Below are 27,107 nucleotides of genomic sequence, written 5' to 3'. Positions count from 1 at the left end.
GCTTCCTACTCACCATTCTGCTGTCTCTTCACTCTGTGGACTTGCAGGTATTCAAGCCAGGCCTTTAGAAATCTCCGTTTTTGCCAGTGCTGATGATGTTTCACTGCAGAGACAACCTTCTGTTTCTCCTTCTGGACATACAGGAGCTGTTCCCGCCACTGTGACCAAGCCTGAAAACCAGAGAAGAGGCAATAGTCAAAGGAGAGGCAGGAAAACAGGGTAAAGTACAGGTGGAGAGGGAGAAGAGAAAGACACACACACTGGAAAGGCTGAAATAAGAAACAAGGAAGTGGCACTCCCCTAGCAGGATCATAAGCTATGGGACTGTGGGGTAAAAGGGTCTTTAAGATGGACATTCTGCTTTCAAAAGTAATTTTTTTCTGGATTAAAAAAAAGAAGAATAAAATCAACAAGCAGATGCCGAGTGCAGTGGCTCACGCCTGTAATCCCAGCACTTTGGGAGGCCGAGGAGGGCAGATCACCTGAGGTTAGGAGTTTGAGACCAGCCTGCCCAACATGGCAAAACCCCGTCTACACTAAAAATACAAAAAACCAGCTGGGCGTGATGGCGGGTGCCTATAATCCCAGCTACTCAGGAGGCTGAGGCAGGAGAATCACTTGAATCCAGGCGGCGGAGGTTGCAGTGAGCTGAGATCACACCACTGCACTCCAGCCTGGGCAACAAGAGCGACAAACTCAAAACAAAAACAAAAACAAGCAGACAAGGAGCAGAAACAATCCGAGGGGTGATACAATTAATTCCGATTTGGGATAAGTGAGGGTCTGCCTTTTCTTCCAAAGTCAGAGGAAGCCTACTGTAAAGTAGTCCTTTTTCAGGCAGATTAGTTCCAGGGATGCCTATCTATAGAAGCTAAGGGTCTACAAGGGTCTATAAATGCACACCCTTAGATCACTGATAATGCATGTCCTAATCTGAAGACGACTTAGACAAAGACTTCGTATCTTTTCTTCAGCCTGTCGCACCTCTCCTTTCCCTCCTCTCAACTGAATACCATCGTTCCCATTTCACTAAGAAAATAAAAGCAATCAAAAGGAAACTTCCTTAAGGTCCACCATGTTTAACTACCCACCTGCCCACGGGCTGTGTCTTCTCTCTTTCCTGCTACTCTGGATGAACCGTCCATGCTCCCGCCAACGTCAGTCCCCTCCCAACCCTGTCCAGCTCTGGCTATCTCTCACCTTCCCGAGTTTACTGCCTTCGCAGTTCCCCTCTTACGAATCATCAGTTTTCACTCTCTACAGACTTTTGAAATCAGCATATCAATGTGCTATTATTTTTCCTATCCTAAAAAAAAAATCTCTTCAAGATGTAACAACTAAAAGCAATGGGTGACCTTTAATTAGACTATGGAAATGAAAACAGCAACAATATACAGTTTTAATATGAACTGCATGTTATATATTATCATATCAATATTAAATTTCTTGGAATATAATAATGATATTATGGTTATGTGGGAGACCACCCTTTTTAGGAGATATACGCTTTAAGATAAACTTTGTGTCTACAATTTTAGAGCAGCTCAGACAAAATAAATGTATTTATATACTTAAAGAAAGCAAATGTGGCAAGATGTTAACAATGGGTTGGTGGGGCGGGGTGGCTCATGCCTGTAATCTCAGCACTTTGGGAGGCCAAGGCAGGAGGATTGCTTGAGCTCAGGAGTTTGAGCCCAGCCTGGGAAACATGGCAAAACTGTCTCTACCAAAAAAAAAAAAAAATTAGCCAGGTGCGGTGGTGTGTACCTGTAGTCCCAGCTACTTGGGAGGCGGAGGTGGGAGGATCGCTTGAGCCTGGTAGGTTGAGGCTGCAGTGAGCAGTGATCATACCACTGCACTCTAGTCTGGGCAACAGAGTGAGACCCTGTCTCAAAAAAACCAAACCAAACCAAACCAAACCAAAAAACCACAATGGGTTAAACTTGGTGAAACACAGACAGTATCCACCTTTTCTATGATTTGGTGTTTGTCAGAAATAAAAAGTTGTTGGGGGAAGACTGCCATCACAAAAATACATTCTGAAAGGAATAAACCAGTGATTCTTAAACAAACAAAGCAACACCCCTCTCTAGACCCTAGACCGCATTGTGCCATCCAGCTAACACTTTGGTTCTTTCTGTTTCAAGCTCCTCAAAAGAGCTATTTTCTAATCTTTCTGTCTCCCAGGCAGGCGTTCTCAAGCCCGCTCCCACAGGCTTACTGAATGAAACTACTCTTACCAAGTGCATCGGCAATCTCCACGTCGCTCAATCCAAAGGCCAGATTTTGCTCCTCACCTCCCTTGACCTGCCAGAAGTGTCTGACAAAGCCTTCCTCCTTCCTTCACCTGGCTTTCGGGATGTGTCCCTGCTTTGTTCCTGTTGCTAACTCCCACCTCTGTGCACCTTGCAGGCTCAGCCCTGGAACCTCTCATCTAGCTACACTCACTCCTTTTATTTTTTCACCCACCCTAGTAGCTTTTTTTAAAAAAACAGATGGGGTCTCTTTATGTTGCCCAGGCTGGTCTTGAACTCTTGGGCTCAAGCAATCCTCCTGCCTCAGCCTCCCAAAGTGTTGGGATTTACAGGCATGAGCCACTGCACCCCGCTCACTCTAGTAACTTTACATACCATCTGCCTACTAAGAACTCCTGAATTTCCCAAATGCACCTCCTATCCTGGCCCCATCCTCAATATTCCACACATATATCCCAATATCCCACTGCCTCCTTAACATAGCTTCTTGTGGCTATTCAAAAGGCCTATCAGGCTGAAGATACAGAGTCCAGAATTGGGCTCCTCCTAATCTCTTCCCACCAACCTGCTTCTCCTGCAGTCTTTCCTATTTCAGTAAATGGCACTCCATTGTTCCAACTGCTTAGGCCAAAACTTGGAAGTCATCTTGGACGCTAAAACTTCATATCTCATCCATACATCTTTTAAAGATGTCAGTTACATCTTTAAAAGACATTGAGAATCCAACCACCGTCTTCTTATCATCTTTGTGGAAAATCTCACCTGGAATTTTGTAATAGCTTCTTACCTGTTCTCCCTGTTTATATCCTTGATCACCTCTGATTTATTTATTTATTTATTTATTTATTTATTTATTTATTTATTTATTTATTGACAGAGTCTCATTCTATCACTCAGACTGCCAGACTGAAGTGCAATGGCAAGAATACGGCTCACTGCAGCCTCAACCTCCTGGGCTTAAGCAATCTTCCTGCCTCAGCCTCCTGAGCAGCTGGGACCACAGGCATGCACCACCATGCCCAGCTAATTTTTTTTTTTTTTTTTTTGAGACAGGGTCTTGCTCCATTGCCCAGGCTAGAGGGCAGTGGTGCAATCATAGCTCACTACAGCCTCAATTTCCCAGACTCAGGTGATCCTCCCACTTAGCCTCCTGAGTAGCTGGGACTACAGACACATGCCACCATACCAGGATAATTTTTTGTATTTTTTGTAGAGACAGGGTTTCACCAATGTTGCTCAGGCTGGTCTCAGATGCTGGGGCTCAAGTTGTCCCCCCGCCTTGGCTTCCCAAAGTGCTGGGATTACAGACATCTGCCACCATGCCTGGCTCTGATGTATTCCTAACATAATAGCCAGAGTGGTCCATTTTGGTTCGCTTTAATTGTTAGGTCACTTATAGTTCTGTTTTATATGACAGCTTCCCTTCCTGCTTTTTTTATCTTTCATGCTATCAATCTACTAGAGAAATCAAGTCATCTATCCTATAAAATGTCCTACATTTTGGATTTGGCTGACTGTAACCTCAAGGTGTCTTTAACTTGTTCCTCTGACCCCTGTATTTCCTATAAACTGAGAGATTCGCATTAGGCTTGGAGTCATGTTCAATTTTTTAGGCAAGAACAGTTCATGAATGTGGCTGGGTACTTCCCCTTACATAGTATCATGAGGCACATCATGTCTGGCTGCCATAGTTGTAGCAATGCCAAGATTGTTTGGTGGATTCAGATGGCAGGTAGCCAGATTTCTCCCATATTTTCCCACCATCCTCTCACCTAGTGATGGCTGCCTAGAGCTATGTCCTCATTAGGGGTGGCAAAACAGCAATTTTCTAGTTCTAGTATTCCTTCGGCATTTATTAACTGGAATTCTTCTATAAAGAAGCCTTCTCTCTCATTAACCCTCTGGTTTCTTGGAGTTAACAGTTTATATAGGAAAGGTGGGATAAATGCTTAATTTTTTGCCTTTAATTTTTAAAGAATTAAAATGCTTTAATTTTTAAAGAATTGAGTTAACTTCCCTAACAACCCAAAATCATGACCGATGAGTTCCACTTTCTTTTAAAATTATTTCAAATGCATGAATTGTTATGTATTTGATGTTTTCAATCTACTGGGCTCAAGTGATCCTCCTGCCTCAGCTTCCTGAGTAGCTGGGACTACAGGCACCACCATGCCTAGCTTATTGTTTTTTGATGCTCAAACTTTTCTATCTTAAGCCCTGGGAACCCTTCCAAATTGGTTCCTGAGTCCTTCTGACACAATTCCATTAGCTTTTTTTAAGTTCCTTAGTCCTAGGTGTATCTTGTCTATTTCCTGCCCCAGACCTATAATCAGCTATTTCTCTAAAAAGCCCTGGTTCCTATTAGTGGGAAATAGTTAAGACCACAACTTGGGCACTGGGGATACTAAATGCTATACTACTGTCACTGCTTCTAATGCTTTTTTTTTTTTTTTTTTTTTGAGACAGGGTCTCACCCTGTCGCCCAGGCTGAAGTGCAGTTGGCACAATCTCAGCTCACTGCAACCTCTGCTTCCTGGATTCAAGTGATTCTCATGCCTCAGCCTCCCAAGTAGCTGGGATTACAGGTGCCCACCACCACCATGCCCGGCTAATTTTTTTGTATGTTTAGTAGAGACGGGATTTCACCATGTTGGCCAGGCTAGTCTCGAACTCCTGACCTCGGGTGATCCACCTGCCTCTGCCTCCGAAAGTGCTGGGAGCCATCGCGCCAGACCAGAAATGCATTTATGGCAAAAAAAAAAAAAAAAAATATATATATATATATATATACACACACACACACACACACACACACACACACACATATATAGAGAGAGAGAGTCCATATTGATATTTACAGTTCCAATTGCAGATTTCTTTGCTTTTTATACTTGTAATCTTTTCTTTTCTATTGAAGATCTTTATTCCTAACAACACTGCCATAATTATTTGCTTTATCTTACAATGTAACTATAATACTTTCAATATAACAATTTCAAACCTCCTAGCAACAATAACACTTGTTTTACTAAGAATGTGGTTTTAGATTTCTTAGCAGTTCATTACGTCCTTTTAACACATTCCACCAGGGTGAACAGTCAAAATATTGTATTTTAAAGTTACTTGAAGTAATTATTCTCTGTGTAGTCACTGCCACAAACTTGATATGTTCATTTCAGTTTGTTTTGAAAATCTGGCAATTGCTTTTTTATTTACTCTTGCTTTGTAATTATATAAAATATATGCATAGTTCCAAAGTTAAAACTATGTAACAAAGTAAATTCACAGAAGTACTTTATTCCTATACCTCTCCCTCCCTCCTCCTATAGGTAACCATTTTTCGGTAAGTTTTTCATTTATTTTTCCATTATTCCTTCTTGAAAATATAAGCAAACAGACACACACACACACACACACCCCACAAACACACAGACACACATTCATATATATCCTTCCCTTTCTTACCCCAAAAGCAGCACACTATGAATCAAAGAATCCTGTTAAGAGGTAGGTATAATCATGTCACTCCTCTGCTCAGAGCCAGCAGCTCTTCACCTTCCCAGGAATAAAAGTCAAAGTCTTTTTTATCAGGCACAGCCTGCCAGGCCCTGCGTTCTGGCTCCCTGTTACCTCATAACCTCATCCTTCCTACTCTCCTTCTCAAGCTCAGCAATATATTATGAGATATATCAAATTCACAGATGAAATGACTCAATATGACAATTTTTCTAACCTAATAAGCTGTCAGTCAGTACACTGTAATAAAAATCCTAATAGGCTTGGCCAGGTGCGGTGGCTCACGCCTGTAATCCCAGCACTTTGGGAGGCCGAGGCGGGTGGATCATGAGGTCAGGAGATCGAGACCATCCTGGCTAACACGGTGAAACCCCGTCTCTACTAAAAATACAAAAAATTAGCCAGGCGTGGTGGCGGGCGCCTATAGTCCCAGCTACTCGGGAGGCTGAGGCAGGAGAATGGCGTGAACCCAGGAGGTGGAGCTTGCAGTGAGCCGAGATCGCACCACTGCACTCCAGCCTGGGTGACAGAGTGAGACACGTCTCAAAAGAAAAAAATAAAATCCTAATAGGCTTTGTTATAGAACTTGACAAGTTGCTCCTAAAATTAATATGAAAGAGTACAGAAGAACAATTGAGACAAGTTTAAAAACAAAACAAGAATAAAGGAGATTCTCTGTAAATATAGAGCCTTGAGAACTATATGTCAAATAGTAATATGAACAGCTAGCATTTACTGAGCATTTCCACATTCCAGGCATTGCTCTGAGTATATTATTAATAACTGGATCATCCTCCTGAAGCCTCAATAATCTCATGAGGTAGGTACTATTACGATCTACTTACAGATGAGAATTCTGAGGTACAAACAGGTGAAATAACTCATTCAAAGGCACAAAGCTAATAGGTGATAGAGGCAGAATTCCACTTGGACAGTCTGACTCAAGAACCTACACTCTTGCTTACTGCTTCATCAAATCGTAACTAAACCAGTATGGCATTGGTATGGTCTGGATAGACAAATACATGAATGGAAGACAGAGCTGAGAAACAGATCCGTGAATAATTAAAAGAAACTGGGGGCCGGGCGTGGTGGCTCACGCCTGTAATCCCAACACTTTGGGAGGCAGAGGCAGGCGGATCACTTGATGTCAGGAGTTCAAGACAGCCTGGCCAACATGGTGAAACCCCATCTCTACTAAAAATACAATAATTAGCTGGATGTGGTGGAGCACACCTGTAGTCCCAGCTACATGGGAAGCTGAGGCAGAAGAATCGCTTGAACCTGGGAGGCGGAGATTGCAGTGAGCTGAGATTGTGCCACTGCACGGAGTCTCAAAAAAAAAAAAATAGAAAAAGAATGCTCTTGGTAGTACTGTTCGTAATTCTAAAAAGCAGAGGTAGTCAACAGTCCATCAGTAAGTAAGCAGATAAACGGTGCCTTGTTTATACAATGGCATAATATACACAGTTAATAGATCTCTGTCTATCCACATAGATAGGGCCAGGCATGGTGGCTCAGGCCTGTAATCCCAGCACTTTAAAAAGCCAAGGTGTAAGAACTGCTTGAGGCCGTGAGTTCAAGAACAGCCTGGGCAACAGAGAAAGACCCTGTCTCTATTTTAAAAAAGGAAGAAAGAAATCACATGGCTAAACCTCAAAAATATACCGTTGCACTAAAAAAACAAGTTGCAAAGTACAGTATGACAACATTCATAAATGTCCTAACTACACAAAGCCATACCATTTACTTATTTATTTATTTATTTTTGAGACAGGGTCTCGCTCTGTTGCCCAAGCTGGAGTGCAGTGGCATGATCAATGGCTCACTGCAGCCTTGACCTCCCAGGTTCAAGTGATCCTCCAACCTAAGCCTCCCAAGTAGCTGGGACAACAGGCATGCGCCACCATGTCTAGCTAATTTTTTTTTTTTTTTTTTTTTTTGTAGAGATGGGGTCTCACTATGTTGCCTAGTCTGGTCTTGAACTCCTAAACTCAAGTGATCCTCTTATTTTGGCCTCCCAAAGTCCTAGTATTCAGGCGTAGGCCACCGTGACCCCTCCCGCCTTTTTAAGTGATGGGGTCTCATTATGTTGCCCAGGCTAGCCTCAAACACTTGACCTCAAGTGATCATCCTGCCACAGCCTCCCGAGTAGATGGGACTACAGGAGTGTACCACATGTTTATTCTTTACAGATATGTGCACATATTTTTATAAGAAAAAAGAATATAGGAGAACAATCATACCAGAATCAAAAGAGTGGCTATCTCTAAGGAGGACAGGCAGTAGAAGGGACGGAGGGAGGGTAAAGCTTTGGCAGTGTCCATTAAATTTTGTTACTTTAAAAAATTCTGGGCCGGGCACGGTGGCTCACGCCTGTAATCCCAGCACTTTGGGAAGCCGAGGCAGGCGAATCACGAGGTCAGGAGATCGAGACCATCCTGGCTAACAAGGTGAAACCCCGTCTCCACTAAAAAATACAAAAAAAAAAAATTAGCCAGGCGTTGTGACGGGCGCCTGTAGTCCCAGCTACTTGGGAGGCTGAGGCAGGAGAATGACGTGAACCCGGGAGGCGGAGCTTGCAGTGAGCCAACATCGCGCCACTGCACTCCGGCCTGGGCGACAGAGCAAGACTCCGTCTCAAAAAAAAAAAAAAAAAAAAAAAAAAATTCTGGGCCAGGCATGGTGGCTCATGCCTGTAATCCCAGCACTTTGGGAGGCCGAGGCGGGTGGATCACTTGAGCTCAGGAGTTTCAGACCAGCCTGGGCAACATGGTGAGACCCCGACTCCACAAGGGAAAAAAAAAAATATTAGCCAGGCATGGTGGCACACGCCTGTGTTCCCAGCTACTTGGGAGGCTGAGGTGGGAGGATCACTTAAGCCTGGGAGGTCAAGACTACAGTGAGCCATGATGGTACCACTGCACTCCAGACTGGGCAGCAGGGTGAGATCCTGTCCCCCAAAGAATAACTTAAAAAAAATTCTGGAGCAAGTATAGAAAATGCTAACACCTTTTAAATCTGGGTGAGGGTGGTGAGTACTTGGCTATCTGCTAATTTTTTTTTTTGCAAGTATAGAAAATGCTAACACGTTTTAAATCTGGGTGAGGCTGGTGAGTACTTGGCTAGCTGCTAATTTTTTTGTTTTTTTTTTTTTTTGAGATGGAGTCTCGCTCTGTTGCCCAGGCTGGAGTGCAGTGGTGTGATCTCAGCTCACTGCAACTCTGCCTCCCAGGTTCACGTCATTCTTCTGCCTCAGTCTCCCGAGTAGCTGGGACTACAGGCGCCCGCCACCACGCCCAGCTAATTTTTTGTATTTTTAGTAGAGACGGGGTTTCACCGTGTTAGCCAGGATGGTCTCCATCTCCTGACCTCATGATCCGCCCACCTCAGCCTCCCAAAGTGCTGGGATTACAGGTGTGAGCCACCGCGCCTGGCCTATCTGCTAATATTTTTCTAAGTGTTTTATATTTTATGTGTTTCTATGTTTGAAATACCAAATTTAATTTTAAATTTTAAATTAAAATTAAAATTTTACATATTTCATGATGTCTTACCTGCCTAGTGCATAGAGATGCTGTGTAGATTAAGACAGTGTAGGCTGGGTGTGGTGGCTCACCCCTGTAATCCCAGCACTTTGGGAGGCCGAGGGGCAGGTGGATCACTTGCAGTCAGGAGTTCGAGACCAGCCTGGCCAACATGGCAAAACCCCGTCTCTATCAAAAATACAAAATTAGCCAGGCATGGTGGCGCATGCCTGTAATCCCAGCTACTTGGGAGGCTGAGGCAGGAGAATCGCTTGAACCCAGGAGGCAGGGGTTGCAGTAAGCCAAGATCGTGCCACTGCACTCCAGCCTGGGCAAAAGAGTGAGACTGTCTCAAAACAAAAAAACAAACAACAACAACAAACAAGAAAAGGGGAATTCTAAACATGTTCTGAGCAACAGTAGCATCAGTAGAACGAGTTTATGGCCTCTCAAAGTGGCTCTTAGAAAGGGAAGAAAACTAGCACAGTTGTCCACCGATGACAGAAAATCAGTCTCATTATGTTTAGTTTCCCTATATTCACAGTCAGTCTATAAGTTTAGTCAGTATCCCTGCATTTATAGCATTTTCCTGTTTATCAGTTCCATCTCCCTCCTGAGGTTACAAGTCTATTCAGCACAACACTGCATGGTGATTATGATGATGATGCAGGCCAGGTGCGGTGGTTCACGCCTGTAATCCCAGCACTTTGGGAGGCTGAGGCAGGCAGATTGCCTGAGCTCAGGAGTTAGCGACCACCCTGGGCAACACGGTGAAACTCCATCACTACTAAAATACAAAAAATTAGCCAGGCATGGCGGCATGCGTCTGAGTCCCAGCTACTTGGGAGGCTGAGGCAGGAGAATTGCTTGAACCTGGGAGGCAGAGGTTGCAGTGAGGCAAGATCACGCCACTGCACTCCAGTCTGGGTGACAGAGCGAGCAATACTCTGTCTCAAAACATATATATATATATATATATGATGATGATGCAGCTTTCTGGCTGCTTAGGTTAAAACCTGGCTCCAAGCGGCCGGATGTGGTGGCTCACGCCTGTAATACCAGTACTTTGGGAGGCCGAGGCAGGCGATCACAAGGTCAGGAGATCAAGACCATCCTGGCTAACATGGTGAAACCCCATCTCTACTAAAGATACAAAAAATTAGCCGGGCGTGGTGGCGGGCACCTGCAGTCCCAGCCACTCAGGAGGCTGAGGCAGGATGATGGCGTGAACCCGGGAGGCAGAGCTTGCAGTGAGCCGAGACTGCGCCACTCCACTCCAGCCTGGGTGACAGAGCAAGACTCTGTCTCAAAAAATCAAAAAAAATTTAAAAACCTGGCTCTAAGCTTCACTATACATGTGACCCTGGTTCAAGTTATTTAACCTTCCTGGTTTCCTTAACAATAATATGGGACTTTTAAAAAAGGTTTATGAAAATTAGATAATGCACGTAAAGCACTTAGTCTAGCACCTAACACAAGTAAGACCACAATAAAAGCTACTTCTTCTTCTTTTTTTTTTTTTTTTGAGACAGGGCCCCAACTCAGTCACTCAGGCTGCAGTTGCTACTGCTATTGATACTGTTATTATTATTGGTGAGAACTGTGTCTCTTATTTCCTTGCTATTGCCTCAGAAGACCTTACAAGTTCAGAGGTCAGCAAACTTTTTCTTAAAGAGTCAGAAAACAAATAGTTTAGTCTTTGTAGACCATAAGGTCTCTGTTACAACTACTCTACACTGCTCTTGTAATCTGAAAGCAGCCTCAGATGATATATAAATGAACGAGTGTAGCAGCATCCCAATAAAACTTTATCTACAAAAACAGAAAGCAGGCCAAATTTGGCCTGTGAGCCAGTTTGCTCATCACTGATCTAGATGACTATATATGCTATTTGCATGTGATCTGCACATATTCACATGGACTATGCAATTTGTTGTTAGAATAAGAAGATACTATTCCTACATTTGGATACAGGCACTAACTTTTTTTTTCCTCTTCTCTGTTCTATTTCCTATAACTTATTTGGCAGCTCTGTAAGTACCCAGCAGACACAAAAACATGACAAGAATTCAGAGAATATGTCAAAGGATAAGAAAGTTTTAGTACAGGCCTTAGCCATTTATGATTGACAAAAAAAGCTAGTGGCTTGCCTAAAAGAACACTCTAAGACAATCAAAACTATAAAGAAAAGGAAGCCAGGTTTTCTTTTCAGTCTTAAGTTTCTTTTCTGCCCCAATTATTTTCTGATTTGCTGTAGGAAAACAGTAACGAGGAAATCAGAGTATACTGCTGTTTCTCTAAACATGTTTATAACTAATTCATAAATCCCTCTCCAGCTCCACAATTACCAGAAGCACTCTGGAAGCCACTGATCTAGGCTCATCTACGACAAGCCTCTACTTTATTCCTAACAGCAGCCTCCCTCTGGAAGAGCCCAGCCTTCCAGATTACCTCTGCCCCCACCCCCTCTCAGGCCCTGAGCTGCAGGGAAGGCCCAGCACTGCCCTCTGTGGGTGAGAGGCTTGACAACACGGACAGAGGATGCCAAATCCCACGTCTGCTGGACTCACCTGCACCTGGAGGCTCAGGGCCCTGTGCTTCAAAGCAGAGGCATGGAGGGCACGGCTCACACGGACCTGTCCTAGTCGCTGCCTCCACATGCTCCACCACACCCTGTGAAACAGCAAATCAAAGATGGAATCCATCAGTAAAAAGCCACTCAGGAAAGAGAGGAGCAGTTAGTGTGGGGCCTCAGACCCTCAGCTCTAGTCCTCTCCTTCATAGTACCATCTCTAGATTCACTGCTGGGGAAAAAAATAAAACGAAACAATTGAGAAAAAGTCCCAGATCTGCCCATTAATGGTTGGAAACTTACGGTTCCTACGGTCAGATCCTGCTTTAGACACCACAGACATGCTCTGTTTGACCTACACAGTTTGATTTGTTAAAAAATATGTTATGGCCTGGTGCGGTGGCTTACACCTGTAATCACAGCACTTTGGGAGGCCAAGGCGGGTGGATCACCTGAAGTCAGGAGTTAAGAGACTAGCCTGGCCAACACAGTGAAACCCTGTCTCTATTAAAAATACAAAAATAGCCAGGTGGTAGTGGCATGCTCCTGTAATCCCAGCTACTCGGGAGGCTGAGGCAGGAGAATAGCTTGAACCCAGGAAGCAGAGGTTGCAGTGAGCTGAGATCACGCCACTGCACTCTAGCCTGGGTGACAGAGTGAGATTCCATCTCGGAAAAAAAAAAAGGCCAGGCGCGGTGGCTCACGCCTGTAATCCTAGCACTTTGGGAGGCTGAGGCAGGTGGATTACTTGAGGTCAGGAGTTCAAAACCAGCTTGGCCATCATGGTGAAACCCCATCTCTACTAAAAATACAAAAAATTAGCTGGACATGGTGGTGTGTGCCTGTAATCCCTGCTACCTGGGAGGGTGAGGCAGGAGAATCCCTTGAACCCAGGAGGCAGAGGTGGCCGTGAGCCAAGATCGTGCCACTGTACTCCAGCCTGGGTGACAGAGTGAGACTCCACCTCAAAAAAAAAAAAAAAAGAGTATTACCAACATTTGAAAATCAGGAGATTTCACAAAACAATCTGCAATCAAGTGGCTTTTAGATTTCTAGTCTTGTATGTATCCTTTTATTTCCTAGAATCCTGGTCAGACTTTTGTTTCAGTCTTGTTTTTTTTTTCCTACTAATTTTCGAATTTGCTCTAGGAAAAGAGTCACGGGGAAATAAGAGTTTGCAACCTGTGCTTTACAGAAACACTCACTTTGCCTGGTCACTCTAACCTACAAAGATTTCTCTTAGACCATGCTCACTTGCAGCACTCACTGCAAAACCTCAAGCTATCTCACATTATCACTTATCTTCTCATGCATCTAGGGAATCACAAATTCCCTGAATCCAGCCCCAGCATCAATACAGTACCAATAACATTTTACTTATTTATTACTTTATTTATATTTTTTAGGTATATAAACTACTTATTAACAGACAAGGCCTGCAGACTTATTTCTTCTTGGACCCGCCCATGGTACAGCCATGGTGGCCAGTGGTCTTGGTGTGCTGGCCTCGGACACGAAGGCCCCAGAAGTGGTGCAGTCCTCTATGGGCCCGAATCTTCTTCAGTCGCTCCACATCTGCATGGAGCTTCTTGTCCAGACCACTGGCTAGGACCTGGCTATATTTTCCATCCTTTACATCCTTCCGTCTGTTCAAGAACCAGTCTGGGATCTTGTACTGGCATGGATTCTGCATAATGGTCATCACACGTTCCATCTCATCCTCAGTGAGTTCTCCTGCCCACTTGGTGAGGTCAACGTCAGCTTTCCTTAACACTACGAGTGTACTGTCAACCCACATCCTTAATGGCAGTGATGGCAAAGCCTATTTTCTGCTGCCCATTGATGTTGCTGTTGAGTATTCGCAAAATATGCTGGAACTTTTCAGGGATCACTAGAGACATAGCAGGAGCACAACTGGCGGTGTGTAGGCCTCCCGCGGAAGCCATTTTTTTATTTTTTCGAGACAGAGTCTCACTCTGTTGCCCAGGGTGCAGTGGAGTGGCACAATCTCGACTCACTGCAACGTCTGCCTTGTTTGTTCAAGCGGTTCTCATGCCTCAGCCTCCCGAGTAGCTGGGATTATAGGCGTGCACCACCAAACCAGGCTAACTTTTGTATTTTTTTAGTAGAGACAGTTTCACTATGTTGGCCAGGCTGGTCTTAAACTCCTGGCCTCAGGTAATTCACCAGCCTCAGCCTCCCAAAGTGCTGGGATTACAGGCATGAGTCACTGTGCCTGGCCCAGTACCAAGAACATTTTAAACCCTCAATAAATAGGCTGGGCACGGTGGCTCATGCCTATAATCTCAGGACTTTGGGAAGCCGAGGCGGGTGGATCATCTGAGGTCAGGAGTTCAAGACCAGCCTGGCCAATGTGGCGAAACCCCATCTCTACTAAAAATACAAAAAATTAGCTAGGTATGGTGTAATCCCAGTTACTTGGGAGGCTGAGGCAGGAGAATCACTTGAACCCAGGAAGCAGAGGTTGCAGTCAGCCAAGATTGTGCCATGGCACTCCAGCCTGGACGAAAGAGTGAGACTCTGTCTCAAATAAATAAATAAATGTATGTTGAGTAAATGAATTAATTGTATAAAAATATCACTCAGGCCAAGTGTGGTGGCTCATGCCTGGAATCCCAGCACTTTGAGAGGCTGAGGCCGGTGAATCATGAGGTCAGGAGTTCAAGACAAGACTGGCCAACATGGTGAAACCCTGTCTCTAGTAAAAATACAAAAAATTAGCTGGGCATGGTGGCAGGCGCCTGTAATCCCAGCTACTCGAGAGGCCGAGGCAGAAGAATCGCTTGAACCTGGAAGGCTTGAACCCAGAAGGTTGCAGTGAGCCAAGATCACACCACTGCACTCCAGCCTGGGGAACAGTGCGAGACTCCATCTCATAAAAAAAAAAAATTCACTCAGACTCAAGTAAAATTGCATACTAATTAGGCATTTTGAAATACTTGCTAAATACATTTTAAGTAATGATTTTAATTATTTAAAAAATTTTTTTGTGTGTAGAGATAGGGTCTTGGCTTTGTTGCCCAGGCTGGTCTCAAACTCCTGGCCTCAAGCAAGCCTCCCATCTTAGCCTCCCAAAGTGTTGGGATTACAGGTTTGAACTACTGCACTCTGCCTATTTTATTTCTACTTAAATAACTTCATGTCCACTGATTTTCTGGACACTGTTAAATACTTTACAGATATTACTTTATTTATTCCTGATGACAAACCTTTAAGTATGGTGTAACTATTTCACAGATGAGGAAAATAAGAGCTGAAGAGATGAAATGACCCAATAATACAGGTTGGAAGAGGGATTCAAACCCAAGTAAGTGCAGCTGCAAAGCCTCTCCTATTATCCGTACTTTGTTCAATACCCAACTTTCAGGCAGGAAGTGAGTTATTAATATATTACCATTCAGGACACCAGTGGACAACTACAGACAACATAGAGTGAAATCTGTCCCATTATAATGCAGCTCATTGTTACATATCTGGCTATAAAAGTGGACTAATTCATGTTCTTCCAGTATGTCTACAATGCTGATGGGCTGCAATGCAGAAGACCAGTTAAGAGCATGGGTGGGTGAGCCCTAGTTTTGCCAATTACAACCTGTATGTGCTAGGCAAGTTACTCAACCTCTCTGAGCCTTATTGTACATCTTAATCTGTACAATAATGGTACTTACAGTTTACGGTAAGGGTTAAATAAGATACTTTACATTACAAAATTAACACATGCACACACAAACTTAACACAGGGTTTAGAACACAGTAAGCACTCAATTCATGTTAATTATGATTATGTGAAAATCTGATCTTATAAACAAGTTATCAGTAAATCTTTATTAGGCATCAACTATGTTCAAAACATTGTTTCAAGGTGGGAGGGGGGCATGGTGGCTCATGCCTATAATCCCAGCACTTTGGGAGGCTGAGGTGGGCAGATCGCTTGAGCCCACAAACTCAAGACCAGCCTAGGAAACATGATAAAACCTCGCCTCTACAAAAAAATGGAAAAAAAAAAACATTAGCTGGGCATAGTGGTGCACGCCTGTAGTCCCAGCTACTTGGGAGGCTGAGGTGGAAGGACTGCTTGAACCTGGGAGGTGGAAGTTGCAGTAAGCTGAGATTGGGCCACTACACTCCAACCTGGGTGACAGAGTAAGACCCTATCTCGAAAAAAACAAAACACAAAAATAAAACCAAATACAAACCATTGTTTTAAGGTGAGGTTTTATGCTGTTTTCCAGCACCATAAAGCTGATGAGGTAAAACGATGGCTGGTACTTTGTAGGGCAGTTGAGCAGACTCACCATAAGATACTCCGTTGCCTAAACTCCAGAGCCGTAGTCTGCATCTGAAGTTTGGTCCTACGAACAACCACGTAGATCAACCAGGACTTCCAGGCCTGTCGCATCTTTTGCTTTCCATCTAGATTCACCAAAGAGATTTTTCAAAAGGCATGGGGAGAGATGGATTACTCTGGGTTACGATAAAAGCTCAAGGGCTCTCCTTTGAATACCTAAATCCCTCCAGCCTACAAGTGACCCCTGCTGGAAAAGTTGTGAAGCACTACAAAATTAATTAGAGTGCAAGAACACATGAAGGCTCTGTGCAAGTAATGACATTTACAAAGCATTTAAAGGAAAACCCATGTACTGAACTGCTCAAAAACCCTTTGCTTTAAAAGCGCTTATTTTTATAGATATACTCTGCAATTTTTAGACGAAATGATGTGAATAAACAGGCAGCAAAGAAGTGGAGAGATGGATCTAACAAAAATGGCATGAGTGATAATCGAAGCTGGGTAATGGATACATGGAGGTTCGTTATTCTATTAAATATCTTTCAGGCTGGGCACAGTGGCTCACGCCTGTAATCCCAGCACTCTGGAAGGCCGAGACGGGCAGATCACCTGAGGTCAGGAGTTCGAGACCAGCCTGACCAACGTGGTGAAACCCCATCTCTACTAAAAGTACAAAAATTAGCCAGGTGTGGTGGCGTGCGCCTGTAGTCCCAGCTACTCAGGAGGCTGAGGCAGGAGAATTGCTAAACCTGGGAAGGAGAGGTTGCAGTGAGCTGAGATCACGCCATTGCACTCTAGCCTGGGCGACAGAGCGAGACTCCGTCTCAAAAAAAAAAAAGAAAAGAAAAAAAATTTCAATTGTATAGATATTTAAAGTTTTCCATAATACAAAGCTAAAGAAGAAGAAATCATGATATAAAACTTGCTGTTTGACTCCAAGCTCACTCTTTTTAGTAAAGAAAAGATAATTTACTAGATATGGAAGATGCAGTGGCCCACAGGTCTCCCTTTGTGGTAAATTGTATTTTCATTATGAAAGTCACCACTAATAAGTAAATTACCACTTATAAGCAAATTTCTCTTCTTTTTAGAAGACAAAGGAGAAAATAAAATTATATAAATCATTTTTAGGACAGCCTCCAAGATGTAGTCGATAGGACTATAACTATATATTTCACAGTTGTTGACAAGACAAATCAACATACGAAGGAGAATTTAACATGTATCTTCCTTGGTTTCACTGTGGACCTCAGGAATCAGCACACTTCAGGTAATCAGGACTAGTATAGTGCTGTGGTTTAGAGTTTGGGATCCTGAGTAAGACAAGCCAGACTTACTGGCCCTTTCATTTATTACACACGTAATCTCATACAAGTTCCTCATCTGTAAAATGGTGCCTCTCTCAGAGTTATGTTTGGAAAGTGTAAATGAGATGATTTAACTATGAAAAATATCTAAAATAAACACTAACTGCTCTTTCCAGAGTATGGAACACAGGAATCTCATTAACTGTCTCTGCCATGATTCTGATGCACGTGACAACTGAGAACCATGCTTCCTTAAGGCCTAAAAGTACTTGCAAACTTTTTATTTAACAGTCCAAGAGTGAATGGACACTCCCTGAGGTCTAGGGGAATGGCCTGAAATAACTTGTCTTATGTCAGAAATAACTCTTGCCTCTTGAGTAGCTGGGACTGCAGGCATGCACCACCACACCTGGCTAATTTTTGTATTTTTTTGTAGAGATGAGGTTTTGCCATGTTGCTTGGGCTGGTCTTGAACTCCTGGGCCCAAGCAATCTGCCCACCTCAGCCTCCCAAAGTGCTGGGATTATAGGCGTGAGCCACCGCCTATAAAAAAGTCATCCAAGTGACTTTTTCCTTCTATTCCATAATATCTAGCTAGATTCACTGTAACTATAAATAATATAAGACAGCAGAATTTACATTCTTCAAGTAAATATAGAACATTTACAAGATAGAGCATATTTGGGGCCACAGAACAAACCTTAACAAAAATAAAGGAACTGAAATCATACTAAGTCTTGTTCTCTGACCATAATGGAATAAACTAGAAATCCTCAATAGAAAGATATTGGGAAACTCCCAAATATTAGAAAACTAAACACACTTCTAAATAATCTGTGGGGCAAAGATGAGGTCTCAGGGAAAATCAGAAAACAAGTTTTTACTGAATGAAAACAGAAATGTAACTTATTAAAATTCATGTAATATAGTTAGTGTTTAAGAGAACTTTATAGCAGTAAATGTCTCTACTAAAAATACAAAAAAAAAATTAGCCGGGCATGGTGGCAGGTACCTTTACTCCCAGCTACTCAGTAGTCTGAGGCAAGATAATTGCTTGAACCCAGGAGGCAGAGGCTGCAGCGAGCCGAGATCACGCCACTCTGCACTCCATCCTGGGTGACAAAGCGAGACTCCATCTGAAAAAAAAAAAAAAAAGGCTGGGCGCAGTGGCTCAAGCCTGTAATCCCAGCACTTTGGGAGGCCGAGGTGGGCGGATCACGAGGTCAGGAGAGCAAGACCATCCTGGCTAACACTGTGAAATCCCGTCTCTACTAAAAATACAAAAAATTAGCCGGGTGGGGTGGTGGGCACCTGTAGTCCCAGCTAATTGGGAGGCTGAGGTAGGAGAATGGCGTGAATCCGGGAGGTGGAGCTTGCAGTGAGCCGAGATGGTGCCACTGCACTCCAGCCTGGGCAGTAGAGCGAGACTCCATCTCAAAATTAAAAAAAAAGAAAAAAGAAAAAGAAATAATAAATTAACTTAGCAAGGATGCAGGATATACAAGATCCATATGTAAAACTACAGAATGTTTAGAAGAAAACCTAAGAGGAAATCTTTGTGACCCTGGGTTAAGGCAAAGTTCTTAGAGATGACATCTAAGATAGGATATCAAAAAATATAATCCAGCTGGGCACAGTGGCTCATGACTGTAATCCCAGGGCTTTGGGAAGCCGAAGTGGGAGAACTGCCTGAGGCCAGGAGTTTCAGACCAGCCTGGGCAACAAAGCAAGACCCCCATCTCTATAAAATATAAAAAACTTAGCCAGGTATGGTGGGGCATTGTCTGTACTCCCAGCTACTTGGGAGGCTGAGGTCAGAGCCTAGGAGTTCCAGGCTGCAATGGGTTATCCTCATACCACTGCACTCCAACCTGGGTAACAGTGAGACTCTCGCAAAAAAAAAAAAAAAAAAAAAAAAAAAAAAAAATCCATTAAAAAAAAAATAGATTGGACTTCATCAAAATTAAAAACTTTTCCTCTGCAAAAGATACTATTAAGAGAATGAAAAGACAAGTCACAGACTAGGAGAAAACATAGCAAATCATGCTTTGACAAAATGCTTGTAACAGAATACATCTTTTAAAAAACCAGCTGGGCTTGGTGGCTCACCCCTGTGGTCCCAGCACTTTGGGAGGCCAAGGCAGGTGGATCCCCTGAGGTCAGGAGTTCCAGATCAGCCTGGCTAACATGGTGAAACCCTGTCTCTACTGAAAAAAAAAAAAAATATACAAAAATTAGCTGGGCATGGTAGCGCACCATGTAGTCCCAGCTATTCAGGAGGCTAAGGTGGGAGAATCACTTAAACCCGGGAGGTCGAGGTTGCAGTGAGCCGAGATTGCGCCACTGCACTCCAGCCTGGGCAAGAGTGAGATTCCGTGTCAAAAAAAACCAAACCAACCAACCAAACAAAAAACTTTCAAATCTCAACAAGAACACAAACAACCCAATTTAAAAGGACAAAAGATCATGAACAGATACTTCACCAAACAGATATAAATAGCAAATAAGCACAGGAAAAGATACTCAACATCACTAATTATCAGAGAAATGCAAACTAAAACCACAATGAGATATCATCTTACACTAGTCAGAACGACTATTATTAAAAAGTTAGGCTGGGTGCAGTGACTCATGCCTGTAATCCTAGCACTTTGGGAGGCTGAGGAAGGAGAATCACTGGAGCCCAGGGGTCCAAGACCAGCTTGGGCAACATAGCCAGACCCTGTCTCCGTAAAATATAAAAAGTTAGCCAGGCGTGGTAGCACATGCCTATGGTCCCAGCTACTCAGGAGTCTGAGGTGGGAGGATTACTTGGCCCAGGAAGTCAAGGCTGCAGTGAGCTATGACCAAGCCACTGCACTCCAGCCTGGGTGACACAGCAAGACATCCCCTGTCTTAAAAAAAAAAAAAAAAAAAAAGTTTAACAACAGATGTTGGCATGCACGCGGAGAAAGGGAACACTTAACACACTGGTGGTGGGAATATAAATTAGGTGAACCTCTATGGAAAACAGTATGGAGATTTCTCAAAGAACTAAAAACAGAACCACCATTCGACCCAGCAATCCCACTAGGGGGAATCTACCCAAACGAAGAGAAATTATTATATTAAAAAGACACCTGCTCTCATATGTTCACTGCAGCACTATTCTCAACAGCAAAGTCATGGAATCAACCTCAGCATCCATCAACAGATACAGAAAGTATACACCACAGCCGGGCGTGGTGGCTCATGCCTGCAATCTCAGTACTTTGGGAGGCCGAGGCAGGCAGATCACTGAGGTCAGGAGTTTGAGACCAGCCTGGCCAATATAGTGAAACCTTGTCTCTACTAAAAATACAAAAATTAGTTGGGCATGGTGGCACACGCCTGTAGTCCCAGGTACTTGAGAGGCTGAGGCAGAAGCAACGCTTGAACCCAGGAGGTGGAGGCTGCAGTGAGCCGAGATCACACCACTGCACTCCAGCCTGGGTGACAGAGTGAGACAGTCTCAAATAAAAAAAAAAAAGAAAGAAAATATACACCATGGAATACCACCCAGCCATAAAAAAGAATGAAATAATGTCCTTTGCACCAACATGGATGGAGCTGGAGGCCATTATCCTAAGTGAACTAACTCAGAAACAGAAAATCAAATACCACATATTCTTACTTATAAGCGGGAGCTAAACTGTTGGTACACACGGACATAAAGGTGGAGATAATAGATACTGGGGACTCCAAAAGAGGTGAAGGGAGGGTGAAAGAGGCACAAGGGTTGAAAAATTACCTATCATGTACAACGTTCACTATTTGGGTAGTGGATACTCAAATCTCCATCATTATGCAGTATACTCATGTAACAACAATTTTTAAAAACCCACAATTAAATGCCTGTATACACCTATTAGTATGGCCAAAGAAAAAATTTTAATGACAATACAAAGAGGTCAAGAGGATGCAGAGCAAGTAGAACTCTCATGAATTACTGGTGGGAATGCAAAATGGCACAGCCATGATAAAAAACTTTGCCAGTTTCTTATAGAATTAAACTTAAGGCCAGGCATGGTGGCTCACACCTGTATTGCCAGCACTTTGGGAGAGCGAGGCAGGTGGATTGCTTTAGTCCAGGAGTTTGAAACCAGCCTGGGCAACATGGCAAAAGCCCATCTCTACCAAAAATACAAAAATTTAGCTGTATGTGGTAGTGTGTATCAAAGTCTTAGAGCTGAACATCAAAAAGAATGAATCTTACTGTATGTATTAAAAAAATAAACAACAAACAGCGTAAGTTACTTACCAGTGAAACAGTGCCTTTGGTGCAGTAATCATGAGGCTTGGGTAAGAGCTTCTCATACTTTGGGAATACAGACAGGGGAAAGATCACTGGGCTGGGGGAGATCAAGGAAAGCTACACATTTAAATGGGCCTGAAGGAAGAACTACAGGGACAAAGATGGAAAGATAAAGAAGTGCACATCCAGTGTGTCAAGGGCAGAGGGTGCAAAGCAGAAGAGATGAAGACCTTGTATGACATACCAAGCAGGGTTAACTTTACGTAAAGGAGTGTCATGATCTTATCTATGTCTTACCACTCTTGTAGCTATGTGTACAATGAGAAGCAGGAAAAAATAAATGAGGGAGGTTAATGAAGTGGCACTTACAACACTCTGGGAAAAAGATGAGGATTACTCTCAGGCAGTAGCAATGCAAAGATGATTGCAAGTGATGCCTCAGAGGGCCTTCTTAAAAGATTAGGTAAGTGATGACATGAGGCATGAGGAATGAACACCATTCCTAAGTAAGTCTTCTTAGACAGGAAGAGTCAAAGGAACAGCAGGTATAAGTGGTAGGGGAGTTGACAGGTTGTACTTGTGACTTGCAGAGTTTGAGCTACCTTTAGGACATTCTGCTGCTAATGCAGCCTGTATTATCATTTTGAAACTCTATGTCTTTTTCCCTTAGACTCTCCACGTGTTTCTGGGCTCAATTCACAGAGAAACCAGACTCTGACCAGACCTAAAGTGGCCACAGTATCACTAAGGGACAACTTGAGCAAAGCAGATCAGAAAAGAGCACTGCAGCTCTGCTCCAGAGTCTCTGGGCAACTTGACGCAGCAAGATAGATGGCAGCCCCAGGTGCCACAGGAGAGTCACAGACAGCCCACTGAACCAGCAGGCCAGGAACAGCCAGTTCACACAAATTCTGATTAAATGAGTTTTAAGGGCTCAAACCATGCCATATGGAGAAAACCATAGGGATCAATCATACAGGTGCCCACTCAGAGATCACACTTTCTGAAAAATATGAAAGAGAATCAAACAAATCTTCCTTTGACCTAGAGTTATTCTCTCTCTGAGACAATGTGTTTATCCTTCCTATGACCTTCTGCAAAGTAAATGTGGGCATTTTCTTCAGACATGGACTTCTTTTTCTCACCATGAACCTCGGCTCTAATGTACTTGTTCCTCATCTCCTGCTGCTGACGCACGTAGGTCTTCCAGGTCTGGAACATCAGGTTATACAGGTAATACCTGAGGAGCCAAAAAAAGTAAATGGCATTTCTTCAAAATAACAGGCCGGGTGTGGTGGCTCACACCTGTAATCCTAGAACTTTGGGAGGCCAAGGCAAGGAGTTCAAGACCAGCCTGGCCGATATGGTGAAACCCCATCTCTACTAAAAATACCATGTCCCGGGTGTGGTGGCACACGTCTGTAATCCCACCTACTCCGGAGGCTGAGGCAGGAGAATCACTTGAACCCCGGAGGTGGAGGTTGCAGTGAGCCAAGATCGCATGCCACTGCACTCCAGCCTGGACAACAGAGCAAGACTCTGTCTCAAGAAACAAACAACAACAACAAAACAACTCCTAACCCAACACACCAAGTCTGTTCTATACTCAGAAAAAATTAACATGGACGCTTCTGATTAAAAAAAAAAAAAAAAAAAAAGCCATATCTGCACCAAAGCTAAAATTTCGTTTCCTACAATCACAATGAACTCTATTCTCTTTGAAGAAGAGTCATTCTCCATACCTTAAAGTGTCACTGAGGAAGAAAAGGCTTGACTTCTCCAAGAATAAGTTCACTTTCATCATCCACAAATTCATGATGTTTGGGCCAGGCACAGTAGCTCACACCTGTAATCTCAGCACTCTGGGAGGCTGAGGCAGACAGATCACCTGAGGTTGGGAGTTCGAGACCAGCCTGGTCAATATGGTGAAACCCCGTCTTTACTAAAAATATAAAAATTAGCCACTCGTAGTGGCATGTGCCTGTAGTCTCAGCTACTCAGGAGGCTGAGGCAGGAGGGAGGCTGAGGCAGGAGAATGGCTTGAACCCGGGAGGCAGTGGTTGCAGTGAGCCGAGATTGTTCCACTGCACTCCAGCCTGGGTAACACCGAGACTCTGTCTCAAATTCAATTAAAAAAAAAAAAAATCCATGATGTTTGGAATGACAATCTTGTCTTTTTTTTTTTTTTTTTTTTTTTTTTTACACAGGGTCTCACTCTGTCACCTAGGCTGGAGTACAGTAATATGAACATGGCTCACTGTAGCCCTGAGCCCTCCCTGGGCTCAGGTACTCCTCCCACCTTGGCCTCAGAATAGCTGGGACTACAGGAATGCACCACTACTCCTGGCTAATTTTTGTATTTTTTTGTAGAGGGGGATTTTGCCATGTTCCCTAGGCTGGTCTCGAACTCCTGGGCTCAAGTGATCCTCTTGCCCCGGCCTCCCAAAGTGCTAGGATTACAGGCATGAGCTACCATGCCTGGCCGACAGTCACATCCTAATTATCTTAACTATCCACACTGTAAAAAACATTACTTCTCGTTTGCACTACAACATGCTCATTGACACCTTTTCCTTCTTCTTGATACATACACCATACATCTTAAGACCTTCATCTCTTCATATTTTCCTAGTTTTAAATATTTTATTAACATTCATTTAAAACAGAATTTTTTTTTTTTTTGAGACAGAGTCTCACTCTGTCGTCCAGACCAGAGTGCAGTGGCATGATCTTGGCCCACTGCAACCTCCGACTCCTGGGTTCACGCCATTCTCCTGCCTCAGCCTCCCGAGTAGCTGGGACTACAGGCGCCTGCCACCACACCTAGCCAATTTTGTTTTTTGTATTTTTTAGTAGAGGCGGGGTTTCACCATGTTAGCCAGGATGGTCTCGATCTCCTGACCTCGTGATCCGCCCACCTCGGCCTCCCAAAGTGCTGGGATTACAGGCATAAGCCACCATGCCCGGCCACAATTTATTATTTTTAAAACAATGCTGGGTGTGGTGGTTCATGCCTGTAATCCCAGCACTTTGGGAGGCCAAGGTGGCAGGATCACCTGAGGTCAGGAGATTGAGACCAGACTGACCAACATGGAGAAACCTCATCTCTACTAAAAATACAAAATTAGCTGGGCGTGGTGGCACATGCCTGTAATCCCAGCTACTAGGGAGGCTGAGGCAGGAGAATCACTTGAACCCAGGGGGCGGAGGTTGCAGTGAGCCAAGATGGCGCCATTGCACTCCAGCCTGGGCAACAAGAGCGAAATTCCATCTCAAAAAAAAAAAAAAAAAAAAAAAAAAAAACAGGCCTGGCGCGGTGGCTCATGCCTGTAATCCCAGCACTTCGGGAGGCCAAGGCAGGCAGATCACCTGAAGTCAGGAGTTCGAGACCAGCCCAGCCAACATGATATAACCCTGTCTCTACTAAAACTACAAAAAATAGCCAGGCGTGATGGCACATGCCTGTAATCCCAATTACTTGGGAGACTGAGGCAGTAGAATCGCTTGAACCTAGGAGACGGAAGTTGCAGTGAGCCAAGATCGTGCCACTGCACTCCAGCTTGGGCAACAGAGTGAGACTCTGTCTCAAAACAAAACAAAACAAAACAAACAAACAAACAAAAACCCCAGAATACTTTCAGAATGAGAAATTATATAGAAATGAAAATCGGTGGGAAAATCCCATTCAAAGTATTAGCATAACCAACACATAATGGTGACCTGAATTAGAGGTGTGGGAGGTGTGTGTGTGTCTGTGTGCACGTGCCCAGCATGTGCATGCATGCTTGGGTTTAATTTGGAACTCTGATCTTGCTAACTCTAAAAAGGATTTGAAGAAAAACCAAAAGTGACCCAAAATTTGCTTCTTTTGACCATAAACATGCCAACAAATAATCATCTGATAATGTGCATCAGTAAAACTGAAGGAGTATAACATGAAACCTGACCTGTAGTGACAGTCAGCTCGAACACAGAGTTTCCACTCGTGCTGGAAAACCCACCACTCTTCTTTCCATTCTTTGAAGACCTTTCGTAGTAATCGCTGCTCATAGTAAAATCTAGGGCAAAAAAAAAAAATCATATATATATATGATGATGCTGGAGCTAACATCTCTTCCCAAATCATATTCTTGCCGTCTCATGAAAAAGTACAGCCGGGCGCGGTGGCTCACACCTGTAATCCCAGCACTTTGGGAGGCCGAGGCGGGTGGATCACAAGGTCAGGAGATCGAGACCATCCTGGCTAACATGGTGAAACCCCGTCTCTACTAAAAAAAAAAGGAAACACCGGTCGGGCGCAGTGCCTCACGCCTGTAATCCCAGTACTTTGGGAGGCCAAGGCGGGTGGATCACAAGGTCAAGAGATCGAGACCATCCTGGCCAACATGGTGAAACCGCATCTCTACTAAAAATGCAAAAATTACCTGGGCATGCTGGCATGCGCCTGTAGTCCCAGCTACACAGGAGGCTGAGGCAGGAGAATTGCTTGAACCCGGGAGGCAGAGGTTGCAGTGAGCCGAGACTGCACCACTGCACTCCAGCCTGATGACAGAGCAAGACTCCGTCTCAAAGAAAAAAAAGAAAAAGTAAACACCAAGATAGATTAAAAATAGAGGCCAGGCATGGTGGCTCATGCCTGTAATCCCAACACTTTCAGAGGTCAAGGTGGGAGGACTGCTTGAGGCCAGGAGTTCAAGACCAACCTGGGCAACATAGCAAGACTCCATCTAGGGCTGGATGTAGTGGCTTATGCCTGTAATGCCAGCACTTTGGGAGGCTGAGATAGTTGGACTGCTGGAGTTCAGGACCAGGCTAGGTGACATGGTGAAACCCAATCTCTACAAAAAATAAAAAATTAGCCAGGTATAGTGGGGGCATGCTCTTGTAGTCCCAGCTACCTGGGAGGCTGAGGTGGGAGGATCGCTTGAGCCGAGGAGGGAGAGGTTCCAGTGAACTGAGATTGCACCACTGTACTCCAGCCTGGGCGAAAGAGTAAGAGCCTGTCTCAAATACATTAAAAAAAAAAAAAAAAAAAAAGCTGGACACGGTGGCTCATACCTGCAATCCCAGCACCTTGGGAGGCCGAGGCAGGTGGATCACAAGGTCAGGAGTTTGAGACCAGCCTGGCCAGCATAGTAAAACTCCATCTCTACTAAAAATACAAAAATTAGCCAGGCATGGTGGTGCATGCCAGTAGTCCCAGCTACTCGGGAGGCTGAGACAGGAGAATCGCTTGAACCAGGGGGGCAGAGGTTGTGGTGAGCCGAGATCGAGCCACTGCACTCCAACATGGGCAACAAAGTGAGACTTCGTCTCAAAATAAAATAAAATAAAATAAAATAAAATAA

At 43.9% G+C, this 27,107-nt stretch overlaps 2 protein-coding genes across 38 annotated transcripts in view; both read right to left on the bottom strand.

Annotated features, from left to right (window-relative positions):
• SFI1 (SFI1 centrin binding protein) overlaps positions 1-27,107 on the bottom strand; it is a 125,249-nt gene that overhangs the window by 41,070 nt on the left and 57,072 nt on the right. For 35 of the 37 annotated variants that reach the window (XR_010133129.1, XM_063704666.1, XM_063704668.1 and 32 more), the window contains 5 exons: positions 25,707-25,817; positions 22,905-22,999; positions 16,187-16,304; positions 11,869-11,971; positions 14-170 (listed from right to left, as the gene is read on the bottom strand). Coding sequence is in view for 36 of the 37 variants with exons in the window: in XM_063704666.1 (XP_063560736.1) it covers positions 14-170; positions 11,869-11,971; positions 16,187-16,304; positions 22,905-22,999; positions 25,707-25,817 (584 nt within the window). In the remaining variant the exon portion in view is untranslated. Of the gene's footprint in view, positions 1-13; positions 171-11,868; positions 11,972-16,186; positions 16,305-22,904; positions 23,000-23,501; positions 23,648-25,706; positions 25,818-27,107 lie in introns of those variants that run through there. The other 2 variants (XM_063704670.1, XM_055374271.2) reach the window with 2 other exon arrangements.
• LOC101135797 (small ribosomal subunit protein uS13-like) lies at positions 13,064-14,147 on the bottom strand. The gene is given in 2 exon segments (XM_055374298.2): positions 13,064-13,648; positions 13,650-14,147. Coding segments are annotated over 2 exon segments (501 nt in total). The 5' UTR covers positions 13,817-14,147; the 3' UTR covers positions 13,064-13,314.

Source organism: Gorilla gorilla, chromosome 23, assembly GCF_029281585.2.
Source record: "Gorilla gorilla gorilla isolate KB3781 chromosome 23, NHGRI_mGorGor1-v2.1_pri, whole genome shotgun sequence".
In the NCBI taxonomy this organism is placed as follows: Eukaryota; Metazoa; Chordata; class Mammalia; order Primates; family Hominidae; genus Gorilla; species Gorilla gorilla.
The sequence above is the reverse complement of the archived record's forward strand: the minus strand, read 5'-3'. Positions and strand labels throughout refer to the sequence as shown.